This window comes from Zootoca vivipara, chromosome 11, assembly GCF_963506605.1.
Source record: "Zootoca vivipara chromosome 11, rZooViv1.1, whole genome shotgun sequence".
NCBI classification, from domain to species: domain Eukaryota; kingdom Metazoa; phylum Chordata; class Lepidosauria; order Squamata; family Lacertidae; genus Zootoca; species Zootoca vivipara.
Window position 1 is genome coordinate 35,902,041 of NC_083286.1, and position 13,402 is coordinate 35,915,442.

At 38.7% G+C, this 13,402-nt stretch overlaps 1 protein-coding gene across 1 annotated transcript in view; it reads right to left on the reverse strand.

Moving 5' to 3' along the window:
- Window positions 1–290: 290 nt before the first annotated feature.
- The window catches only part of TBCA (tubulin folding cofactor A), a 35,959-nt gene continuing 22,847 nt past the window's right edge, over window positions 291–13,402 (reverse strand). Inside the window, exons 2-4 of the mRNA XM_035099925.2 lie at window positions 10,772–10,877; window positions 5,803–5,889; window positions 291–1,497 (exon numbers count right to left, since the gene is read on the reverse strand). Of these exons, the coding sequence (XP_034955816.1) occupies window positions 1,417–1,497; window positions 5,803–5,889; window positions 10,772–10,877 (274 nt within the window). The 3' untranslated portion in view covers window positions 291–1,416. The remainder of the gene's footprint in view (window positions 1,498–5,802; window positions 5,890–10,771; window positions 10,878–13,402) is intronic.

Genomic DNA, 13,402 nt, shown 5'->3' on the forward strand with positions numbered 1-13,402 from the left:
CAGATCCTAGAGTCAAAATCAAAGAATTGGAATGGATCCCAAGGGTCATCTAGTCCAACCCCCTGCAATGCAGGAATCTTTTGCCCTACATGGAGCTCAAACCCACAAGATTAAGAGACTCATACTCTACTGACTGGGCTATCCTAATTGTATCCCTCGTGTCTAGTTGTTGTGTGGTTTCTTGGTTTCTTCCAGACCTTGGTTTTGAGAGGTCAAATGATTTTGTTTTCTCTGTCTTTTCTCTGAAGGCAGAAAAGTAACGCAAATCCATCACAGGCCCAAAATGTACATACTGTCAAACCAGTTTAATTGTTTTTCTTTTCAATAATGTTTTTTCCATATTTTATAACAATACAACAACAGAAATAGGGTAGATAGTAGAAAGGTGGAATAAATTTCTCTCTCCCTTAAAGGGCACATATTTCCATGTGTCACATGGTATTCTTTTCTTAGCCACTTCTCATACTCTTACTTCTGCAATACTGCTCTCAGCACATAGTGGGGTAAGCTGCTACACAGGTCCTATATCCTTACACAACATGGATATGACATCTCCATTAAACACTTAACCCACCAGAAAGCAACACTGTTTAAGGGAGAAGGGTTAAGAACTGCTTCATAGCTGCAGCATTAAAAGATTAACTACAGAATGGGCAGCTATTATCAAGGCATTTTTTAAGCGACCAAAGCTGTCAGACATTGCTGAAACGGCAAATATGGCTATAAACATGGGGTTGAAATACCAATCAAGTCTATCATGGGGAAAAGCTGAAAACATGAAGGATTTAAAAAATAGGAATCACAATTTGGATATTAGAATCTATAGGATCTCAGAGTAAGAAGGCAAGAGAGAATGATAGTCTTTACATAGCTTCTTCCAGACCCACCTTCCTCTGAGCCTTATTTTGAGAGCACACCTAAATGCCACAGCAATTAGAAATTGCAAAGTCTTGAGATGTGTTGTCAGATTTCCACTGTACTCCCTTACAGAAAATATATATCAAGATCTCCACAAATTTCTCTCTCTTGTATACAAAGGAGAATAAGTGCAGGTGTTTCAGGACCTTTATGCTAAAACACTAAGATTCCACATAAAGTGCTTAAACACTATACAAAGCAGCCCTGGCTAGTGTAGACTGTATATAGATGTGTGTTTCTGAATACTGTTGTATTTCTGTAAGATACGTTCTGTATAACAAATCATAAGGGAAAATGCTCTCTGGGCTTGTTCTTTTTGTTTTTATTTGTTATTTGTATTGTGGATTTTACAACTTTCAAAAATGGTTTCGAAAAAAGGTACAGATCATTTGAGCACATCATCATTCCTAACACTACTTTGGGAAATACATTTTGCTAATGTTTGACCATTTATATAACAATGGACCCAAAGTGTACATTGATTTTTCACTACTCTATCTAGGCTTCTAACTTTATTGACTCAAGTACCGAACGTGCTTCTTTATATTCTTCAGCTTCTTCCAACTCTTTTTCATTTTCCTGAAATTAAACAAAGCAAACTTTTCACTATTTTAAAAATGATTAAAGCTTAAAACTATTTTTTTACATTGATATGCATCATGAAGGAGGCTTTAGCACTTGAGTTCCCAACATATAGGGTGATATCCAATGTTAGTCATACACAGAGTGAGTGCATGAATTTCAGTGGGTCTATTCTGAGTAACACTGGATTGCAACGAGCCCAGCTTTCTGCAGAGCCCACAATTGGAAGTATTGTAGAGATTGAATTCCAAACCCTTTGCAGTATAGCCAATAAAATCTGTTCCCCATTGGGGTTGGGAATTCCACTCTCATTTGGCCAGGACACTCCATATTTACACCAGCTTTACGATTCCCACCTACGCAGAGCTCTTTCCCTGGCAATTTAACATCTTACCGTCTACAGTTTTGCAAGATAGATTCTCGAAAATCCCATACTCTGAAAGATACTGTCCTTGTGGCACAAAACAGGTCGAATCCATCACACAAATTTTATTTTACTGCCCATTTTATGCAAAAATATATGATAAGTATTTGGCCTCCTTATTGAAGGAAAGGATTTAGTGCACTGACTCTTCCAGGGTGTCTTATCTGCTGAACAACTGTAGTAATGATGTTGTGGAAAATGTGGCAAGATTTGTATGCATGCACACAAAAGCTCATACCAATGACAAACTTAGTTGGTCTCTAAGGTGCTACTGGAAATAATTTTTTTACTATGAAATTATGTCACCATAGGTCCTAAGAGCCATTTTTGAACCTCAGTGGACAGTTTTATCCTAAAGTATCTCTTACTATGTTTTGTTAACTGTGTTGTGTTCTGATCCATGTATACAATGCACTTTTTCTATGCCAATAAAGATTGATTGATACCCAACATCAGCAGCAGAAGATGACATAATACCCAGTTTATTAGGTTCAATTGACAGTCATAGGATAGTGAATTGGTAAAGGGTGATATAGTAATGAGCTATGGTGCGTACTTCTCACTGCATAGGCCCAATTTTGAAAACACGCTGACCTTTAATAAATGATTTTTGGCCTGCTGAAATCCAATCTTTAGCTTTTAATCATAAATCCACACAATTTTGCAAAGAAGTATTCCCATTTAAAGTGCTAGCATGAATCCCAAAGGAAAGAAATACCCAGCTCCTGCTTGATTAGCATAGAGGAAGTCAAAATATGGATAATTAGTCTCAAACAATAGTAAAATCTGAAAGCTTTGTTATCTGAAAGCTTTGTTATCTGAAAGCTTTGTTATCAGCAAGGAAGATGTTTCTATTGCCCTGGTGCTCCAGCAGATGACAATCTCTCCAGCAGATAACAATACTGTCCCCCTCCTGAAGGGGATAGAGACAATATTACATATGACAGGGGAATACCTGGTACTGGGATAATAGCTTCATGAATGCACAGGAAACTGAGGCGGTGCCAAAAAAAAACATGCTAAGGAGCAAAAAAATTACAAGAAGGAATCAACTGGAGGGAATAATGCATTGTTTCAGTTGTCTCTATACTAATGCACGGAGTATGGAAAACAAGCAAGTTGAATTTGACCTCTTAATACAGGTTGGCAAATATTAGCTAAAAGGCATTTTAGAAACATGGTGGGGTGAGCCTCATGACTGGAATGTATAAATTGAGGGTCTATTCAACAGGAATAGACCAAACAGGAAGGAAGGAGCAGCAGCATTAAATGTAATAGATGTGTACACTTGTGAAGAGATCCATGACTTGGAGCATGGAAGGACTGAGAGTATGTGTAGGAGAAGGAAACAGTAGTAGCCTTACTGTGGGCGACTGCTATAGACCTCCAAGCCAGACTGAAGACTTGGATGATGCTTTCCTAGACCAGATTACCAAACAGTAAAAAAAGGATAGATATAGTAGTTATGTGAGACTTAAATTACCTATATTTTATATTGTATCACAATTTCAAGTATATTTCCCTTTTATTTTTTCTATTTTTTCTGTTCATTTGCTTTATTTTCTCACGGAAATTTTTCAATAAAATATAAATATTTAGGCTTGCAAGAGAGGTTTAAAATAATTTTAAACAGTATTTGGCTACATTCAAAGCAAGGGGAACACCACGCAAATAATAGGTCCTCTGCGTGGAGATGATGAGAGAAATGCTGTTGGGTGACAGAGAGAGGGCAGAACTGCTCAACTCCTACTTTACTTCTGTTTTCGCCCAGGAGGAAAGCAACCCAACCTGGTGATACCAGAATAAATGATGCAAGGAGGGAGCTACAGCCCAAGATAGGTAATGGAACACCTAGCTACTTTGAATGAATAAATATCCAGGGTCTGATGAGCTCTGCTCAAAGGTACAAAAGGAGTTTGCCTCTGTCTGTAATTTTAGAGAATTATTGGGGAACAGGTGAGGTCCCTGAAGACTGGAAACAGGCAAATGTTGTCCCCCATCTTCAAGAAGGGGGAAAAAGAAGACTGGTCAGCTTGTCTTCCACACCAGGAAAAGTCCTAGAACAGATAATTCAACATCTGGTCTGTGAACACTTAGAAAATGATGCTGTGATTACTAAGACCCAGCATGGGTTTCTCAAAACAAGACCCATTGTTGTTCAATGTCTTTCAAAATGACTTGGATAAAGGAATTGAGGAGATGCTCATCAAATCTGCAGATTACACTAAACTGCAAGGGATAGCTAATGCCGCAAAAGACAGATCAGGATTCAAAATGACCTTAACAGATTGGAGAACTGGACCCAAACAAACAAAATGAATTTCAATAGAAACAAATGTAAGGCAGATGGACCAGCTGCAGCGTAAGATGGGGGACACCTGGCTTGCCCATAGCACATGTGAAAAGGAGACCACAAGCTTAACATGAATCAACAGTGTGATGCAGTAGCAAAAAATCTAATGCTATTCTAGGCTGCATCAACAGAAGTACTGTATAGTGTCCAAATGAAGATAAGTCATAGTACCGCTCTGTTCTGCCTTGATCACATAAGTATTAATGTAATGGATGTAGAGTATAAAATCTACATGAAACAGCTGGGATAGGTTAACCAGGAATTTGGAGTGCAATGCTACTAATATACAAATGATACTGAACTCCATTTCACTTTTCCATTCAATTCCAAGGAGGTGAAATTTTGGGAGGCATATAGAAAAGCAACTAAGTAGAAAACCTTCAGAAACAATGGTAGTATGCGTACCAGTCAGTTCAATCAATGATTAAGATAATGATTGCTACTCCAAATATTTCTATGGAGTTGTTGTTTTTAAGGGCAAACTAAATCACCTATTTCAAAAAGCAGTACGTAATGTGCCTTTTTCTTTGGCAGTATTGTGATAGTAAGCACCTGGATTCAACAAAAATGTTGACACCAAAGGCCAGTGCAGACTTAACATAGCTCTTCACTTTATCATGATATTTAGTTTTAAAATCCCCTAACAACTTGCCACAAATCTTAGAACCTTCATAGCATTAATCTTGGCTATCTTAAACAAACTTTGAAACCAAGGTCTAAAGCAGATTTCAAATCCTGTTTCATATGGGCCTAAAGTTGAAGTGGGGAATTGTGGAGAGAGAACACTTAGTCTCACAGCATTATTTTTATTCTCCCCCCCCCCTTTGCTTCTTAGGCTGATGTACATGGTTCTCCCCACCCCCATTTTATCCTCACAGCAACTCTGTGATACGGACACAGAGATGGTGAGTAGCCCAAAGCTTCACAGCAGAGGAGGAAATGAACCTAGGATTCCGGAGGCCAAATCTGATACTTGATCTAGAGTACCGCACTAGCTTTACTTCTACACCAACTCCCAAAATACAGATAAACAGCAGAAATTTAAAGCTGCAAGCTCAAAGAGTTTAAACAATGTTTATACCAATGACAAACTTAGTTGGTCTCTAAGGTGCTACTGGAAGGAATTTTTTTATTTTGTTTCGACTGTCAGACCAACACGGCTACCTACCTGTAGTTTAAACATTAACTATAGCTGTAGTTGATTCATTGCTAGGGCAAATTTTAATTTTTGTACCTTAAAGTTAGCAGACATGTTTTGCAGGGGGCGGGGTTTGGTTTGGATTGGTTTCTTTAACAGAAAATAATCAAATATTAAATATGTCTTTTCGTTCTAGCACGTGGCAGGTTTGGTTTAGGTTCTCAGAGTTCTTTCAGTATTCCTGAAATGCATATTTGTTGAAGTTTTGGTAGCAATGAGACATATGCATGATCGATCAATCAATTGATTATCTACCTTTTAGCTTGATCTATCAACTAAAAATATTCAGTTGAAAGCTCTACAAAACGTTATTTCTTTTGTACTTACTAATAGCTGAACAAGATCTGCATGTGCAGCTTCTAATCTGCGTTGGCAATCAGGAATCATCATTCGAGATTCTTGCAAGACCTCAATCTGCAAAATGGAAGCTCATTAAATATATGAACTATTCAACTTTAATACAAACTCTACTGCTTAAGCTAGCTGCTTAAAATAATGCAGACATATTGAAGTTACTCATATATACAATAATTTTAAAAAAGTACTCAAGAATACTTTTTAAAACCAAAGCAAGGTCAGCTAAAAAGCTTTCCATGAAATATTTGTTTTTAAAAAACTATTTAATATAAACTATTTCGCCTGCTGTCAAAAACAGCTTCGTCCAAAATGGGATCAGCTGGTTATATAAATATCTCCTGCATCTTTTTGGTAATAAATAAAAACTGTTCAGATAATACCACACAGAGATAATTACTGCATGAAAAAAGTTATTGAGTTATTGATCACATTGTATGCTCACTGCAGGAGGTTCTGACTAAAAGACAAAGGTAAAGTAAAATGAAAACCAAAGACCAGCAGGCTCATATTTTTGATGCTTATCATGCATAAAAAGTTATTACTCATTCTTGTGCTTCATTTTAGGAGAGAGATTATTCTCACCATGCTTTTTGAGCAAAATTACCGGTCTGGCACCCCCCTGAATTTGAACATCTTGCATACATCTACAGAAAACAATTTTGTAATTGCATACAAAATCATGGAATGTTTTTAACCCTCAAAATCATGCACTGAAAATGTGGTGTAAACAGCTAATTCTATCATGTATCCAGCCAGGATAGAAATGAAAATTAATTAACAGATCTATTAAGTGTAATAATTCTTACAACAATTGTATGAATTTTAAGCCCTCACACAATTTTATTTAAGCAAAAGTATTAATGGAATCCAGTGTGTGCAACTGCAAGTCATGGAAAAAAATATGTCCACAATATGGCTGACATGTAGACAGAGTATACGTTCTGTCTTCAGAAAACAAGCAACAACTCCAGTGACCAGAAGCTGCCATTCTGAATTTATTTTATAATGTTGTTGCTTCTTTCAACCTATAAAGCCCTGTGGTACCAAAAGGAATTAAAGTAGCTTCTTAATAGCATAGCCACTAGACCAGGCATCCCCAAACTGCGGCCCTCCAGATGTTTTGGCCTACAACTTCCATGAACCCTAGCTAACAGGACCAGTGGTCGGGCAAGATGGGAATTATAGTCCAAAACATCTGGAGGGCCGAAGTTTGGGGATGCCTGCACTAGACCAAGGTATCTCAAACAATGTCACATTAAGCTTCCAACTATGATAACCAGAACAGATTTCAAGGTCCACATGTAATTGTGGACCAAAGTATGCAAAATGTAAGAGATCCATGGTCAGAATCATCCGTTTTTCTTTCTTTCTACACAAACACTGGGGATACAAAAGTGGCAGATGGGATTCTTCCAATTATTCCTTTCCAGCTACTATTAGCTTGGGGGGGGGCACACAGCTACCCATGTTTTCCCCAGTGGAGTTAATATGTTAGAATCAGAGAAAAGACACTGGTGTAACATGTTAGCCTGCCTCATCAAATCCTGAAATCAGTATTGCAAAATTGCTCATTCCTGTGTGAAGATCCTGATCAAGTATTTTCTACGTCCTGTCTAGTCTAGTTTAGCCATATGACAATTCTCCAACAAGGTGATACACAGGGTGACATCTATACAGTAACTTGTCATCAAAAATGTCAGCTCTACTTCAATGGCAACCAAAGTCTACTTCCCAATGCACTTTACCCACTATTAAGTGTTTTACTACCTTGAGAATACTTGAGAAAAAACAGACATTGAGGGCAGAGGGAATATGGACACTCCACTCTCAGTATAAAAATGTGTGAAAGTATTTTTCTTATTGATACCATAACTTACTCCATGTACTTTCTTACAACAAGAGCAACACTTGCACCGAAGTTGTTAAACTTCTTCCCTTTGTGGATTTCACTAGAAAGATAGAGCACCTAAACTAAAAGGGGAGAGCAAATTGGGGAGCACTTTATGTCCATTGTATTGAGTCTAAATGCCTCTTAGCAAACTATCATTAAAATAGCATAATAGCTTCTCATGATGATACAGCAATTTAGTTAAGAGGTGTTAACATGCAGTATTTAAAAAACAAACAAACCAACAACCATAACTCTAAGAGGCTTTCAGTTAATAGAAATGATGCATGCATAAGGGATCAGGGATCTAAAAGACTTCATGTGTATCCACTTGAATTAAAGACCACAGAGTCCATGCTTATAGTTATACAACAGCACCAGGACAGTCTGCACCATTACAATAGAATGTCTATACCCTATAAGCCATAACGGTGATGGGCACTGTAACTTAAAGCAAATCAGTATCTACAGGCTAGGAATAAATTTTTATTAAATTTAAATACTGCCCTCCATTCCAAGGTCACAGGGTGGTTCACAACAGGAAAATACAGAATGAGAACACAAAATATACATAATAAAACAAAAACAAACCAATAGCCTACCTTCCAAAAACACATTTAAAAGGACATAGAATGCTAATCAGCCAAAGGCCTGATTATAGAGAAATGTTTTTGCTAGTTTCCCAAGGCATCAGGAAAACCTCCTGCGGTGAGTACCCCAGAAACGGGGAGGGAGCCACTGCAGAAAAGGTTCATTCTCATGTTGCCACACACCAGAGCTCTTGTTGAGGTGGCACACAAAGAAAGGCTTCATACGATGATTGGCTTCAGATTATGATTTCCAGGTTCGCTCTGGTTCATTTGTTTAAGGCTTTACAGGTCAAGAGCAGCCGTTTGAATTGGGCCCAGACACTAACTGGAAGCCAGTGCAGTGGCAATGTGCTCAAACTGTCTTGCCCTGGTGGCCAATCTGGCCCCTGAATGTTGCACCAGCTGAAGTTTCCAAACCTTCTTCAGAGGTAGTCTTACATATAACACATTGCAGTAATCTAGCCTGGAGGTTACCAGAGCATAGACAACAGAAGTTAGGCTATGCCTCTTTGGATAGGGGTGCATCTGGGCGACCAACCCAAGCTGATAGAAGGCATTCCACACCATCGAGACCACCTGAACCTCAAGTGACAAGCAATGGATCCAGAAGTATCTCTAAACTACATAAACACACCTTTAGAAGGGGTGTAACCCAATCAAGAGCAGGCAACCTTCCAGTTATCTGGTCTAGGGAACCACCTGCTATGAGTGCCTCACTCTCAACTGGATTGAGCTTCAGTTTGTTGGCTATCATCCAGTCCATTACAGAAGCAAGACAGCAGTCCAGCGCATCCACTGTCACACCTGCAGATGTAAAGTAGAAGTAGAGTTGTGTGCCATTAGCGTACGCTGATAGCGCTCTCCAAAATTCCGGATGATCCCATTCAGCAGTTTCATGTAGATGTTGGGGGATCAAATTGAACCCTGAGGAACCCAACACTGAAGGCTTCAAAGGGCTGAAGAGCAGTCCCCAAGCATCACCCTCTGGAAACAACCATCCAAGTAGGACCGGAACCACTGCAAAGCAGTGCCACCTACCCATTCACATCCTCAAGCTTTACTGACTGAAACTCAGAACAGGACTGCACCATGCTCTGGACACCCCTTGAGATTCATCTGCTGTGGATATAAGCAATCTTGTCCTCAAAAAGCTTTGCAACCAAGTCACGGCTACCATCAGTTCTGCCACCTCTTTCAGGTCAGATGGTAAGAAGCCCTGCACTAACCAGAAAAGCTCTGCCTGACAGCACAATGAGCATGCAATGGAAGAAGCAAAGTATGCCTTCTTTGGTGCCTTTACTGCCACTAGGTAGGCTCAATGATGAGCCCTCACTAGTATTTGACTGCATTCAACTAGATATTTCTTCTAGTTGTGTTTGAGTTGTCTTCCAGCTTGTTTTCTTGCCCTAAGCTTTGGAGTATATTAGGAAACCAAGCAGACTACAGGAAGTGGGATAGGGTGCTCAGGGGCAATAGTGTCAATGGCCCGAGCCATTTGCATATTCCTGAAGTTGGCCAGGGCTTTGAAAGGAGTGCCACTCTTAGCATCTAAAAATTTCCCCAGAGTCCTCTGGAAACTCATTAGATCCATCAGCCTCTAAGAGCAAGCCACCCTAATAGGTTCCCCATCTCTGCAAAGGGGAAAAGGTGCTGAAAGCCTAACTCTCAACAATAAGTGCTATTACTATGATAAGGGACTGATGTCAATATCCCTCCCCTTTCAGATCATCCTCTTCCTGTCCAGTTGTGAAAACAAGGTCCAGATTGTGGTCTGCCAGTGCATTGGGCTGGTGTCATGTTGGGACAGGCCCTGTGAAGTCCTGAAAAGATTGCCTGGAAAGAGATGGAATATCTACAGACTACAGCAACACCCACCCCCAAAACAAACGCTCAAGTCTGCCCTGATGCTGCATCAACTCCACCCTGTTCACCTACCCAGGTCTCAGTGAAACAGATCAACCTCCTCATTCATAATCAGATCATGGATGTGGGTGGCCTTACTCAGAGCTGCCCTGCCTTTCAGCAACAGCTGCAATTCCACAGGTTGGAGGAAGGGCTGGCACATGGCATAGTCACTAACTGCCAGTGCCATGCACTGTGCAGGGAGGGCAAAATTTCTAATCCTTGAAACCTGTTACAGAGCACCAATGACCAGTTATTTCACCCCAATGCTTATTTTGTTACTATTTCTGCAAACCATTAATATTTCTAGAATTAACTATGTAGGCAATCATTTTTACACCCAAAGTGAAGATACACAGTCTAGGCTGCAGGCAGGTGAGAGGAAGTTTAATTCCTTTCCCTGGGGCCTCAACTTGGGAGACTTCTAGTATAGCACTGAATATTCTTTTTATATGTCCACAAAAAACCAAATTTGAAACATTAAAAAAATCTTGCACAATACTTTTCAGTTAAAAATAACAACTGAAAACATATATTCATGAACTATGAAGTTCCTTACCTGTTTTTTAATTGCATAATTTTCAGAATCTTCAGCTTTCATTTTCTCAATCTTTTCTTCTTGCTGTTTTGCTTCTTTTTCATACATAACCTTTTCTTTTGCCAAGCTGCATACAAAAATAATGAATTAACTTTTTCATTATAAAAGCTAATACAAGTTTTCCTAACTGAACGGTTACACACATAGAATAGAATAATTTCAAAATATCATCATCATTCCATGTTCTATTATTCATTAAATTTTATTTTAATTGTATATTGATACATCATACCGGTATATAGCTTGTGATTCAAAGAACTGCTCAGGCTCTAGAGCAAGGCTTGATCAGTGCAATGCTGGCTTTTATTTCTTTTGAAAAGCTGCCATCTATGTCCTATCACAAACTGCTTTTGAATAATCCTCAATTTTTTTAAAAAAAAAGTTCACCAAACAGCATGGGGGTCTGTTAAAGTCTGAAACCCACTTTGTCTCCTGTGGCAATTCTTTGGATGCCAGCCATTGTTTTCCTATCTGATATTCCTCACTTCCACATACCCCAAATACAGAATATGGATGTCTGGATTTGACTGAAAGTATCTAGCAGCCACGGGATGCAGGTCGCACTGTGGGTTAAACCACAGAGCCTAGGGCTTGCCGATCAGAAGGTCGGCGGTTCGAATCCCTGCAACAGGGTGAGCTCCCGTTGCTTGGTCCCAGCTCCTGCCATCCTAGCAATTCGAAAGCATATCAAAGTGCAAGTAGATAAATAGGTACCGCTACAGGAGGAAGGTAAATAGCGTTTCCGTGTGCTGCTCTGGTTCACCAGAAGTGGCTTTGTCATGCTGGCCACATGACTTGGAAGCTGTATGCCGGCTCCCTCGGCTAATAACGCGATATGAGCGCCGCAACCCCAAGAGTCGGTCATGACTGGACCTAATGGTCAGGGGTCTCTTTACATTTACCTATCTAGCAGCCACAACTGAAATAATGCTTGTTTGTAGATCTTGAAGTTTAGAGGAAGTAGGTCTTCTATTAGTGATTGTACTTAGAGCCCTTTTTTGTCATCCAGGCTCACAGCTTTGGTAAAATCTAAATTCACTGCTGAACCTAGTTGCCCAGGTTATAACAGTGACCAGAAGACTTTCCACCAACTTTACCTAGTAAAACTGCATCTTGGTTGACCTTGCAACAATCATATGTATCTTTTAGTTTTGAGGCTTGATTACTTATGTGCTCTGGTATAAGACTTTCCCTAAGGAAAGTCAAAGTGATGTGGCATATTTTTAATGGAGGATGGCAAGCAGGAACACACATAGTAGAATTCCAGGATCTGTCCTAGTCTTTCATACTCAATGTGCCAATGACCAAAATACTAAGCTCAAAATGCCTCCAATACTAAGTTCAATCATAGCCTCAATAAGGAGCATCCTCTTCTAACAACACCATCTTTGTTGCAAAGGATATTTTGACAGCTGGTCCTTGAGGAAGGAAGGCCCAATCACACAAGCCTTACCAAAACCAATTTTCTACAAGCAATGTATGACTCTTGAATTTCATCTAGTTTTTGATAGCCAGAGGATTGTAGAAGAGAGCTACAGTATTCCAATATTGTTAATAATCCAACTCTGCAGAATGGGCCAACTCTATGAGTCTAAAACAGTAGATTCTATGTAGACACCAACAGAGGTTATACTGATTATTGATCATATAATTCTAATTCAATCCTACTGTGAGCAATTACTGAAGTTCAGAAGTGTGTTAAAGTATTAGCATCACAATAAAATTGCTGACTTGAATTTAAGAAACTAAATTTTAGCCTCAATACTTGATTCTGGTTTTAGAACAGGATTGCCTTCAACCAACTTCTTTTGTCAGTTGTTGTATTTTCTCTCCAATGTAAATTCTGATTATCATAAAGAGCAAAAATACAAATACTAGAACTAAGAGGCACAATCTGTAGCTTAAATATAGAGGTTGGTGTACTTTCTAAACAACACATACTATGGTTAAATTTCATTTAACTATTAAAAATAATGCCAAATAAATCAAATGGATAATGCCAAATAAATCAAAACTAGAATACACCAGACTTGAAAAAAAGACAATGGATCCAATCACTCTTTTTCAAACTATAAATGTTTTCTTTTTAAATTTTGACACTTACAAAAGAGTTTTTAAAAAAGTAATTTCATGTCAAGACCACAAAGTTTAAGGTTTTTATTCATTATTACCTTGTTTTATCAGCAAAGTTATGATAAACTGAACAATTTCTACCAACTTCCTCAATTCACCACAAGCTTTTGTGCTTCCACACCTGTTGTCCTCCTACGTTCCTTGAATCCAAACTATACAACAGTGACAAGAACATATATAAATCCAGATTTTCCAAGCCTTCCCTAATACAATCAAAATAAAATACACAAACTGTTAATGTACTTTGGAAAATATGATCAAAAAATCATTGGGAATGATCAAGCCAAACAAACAGTAAAGACCAAGGAATTTCAATAGGAAAGAAGTATGTAATTAAATTAGTGATTTAAAAATGGGATCTACCGGTAACTGTTTTAACTCTAGATATATCATAGCACCCAGTGTAACTTTTAGGGAAGAGATTTAGACCCAGGATTTAATTAGCCATTAAGATGCAGT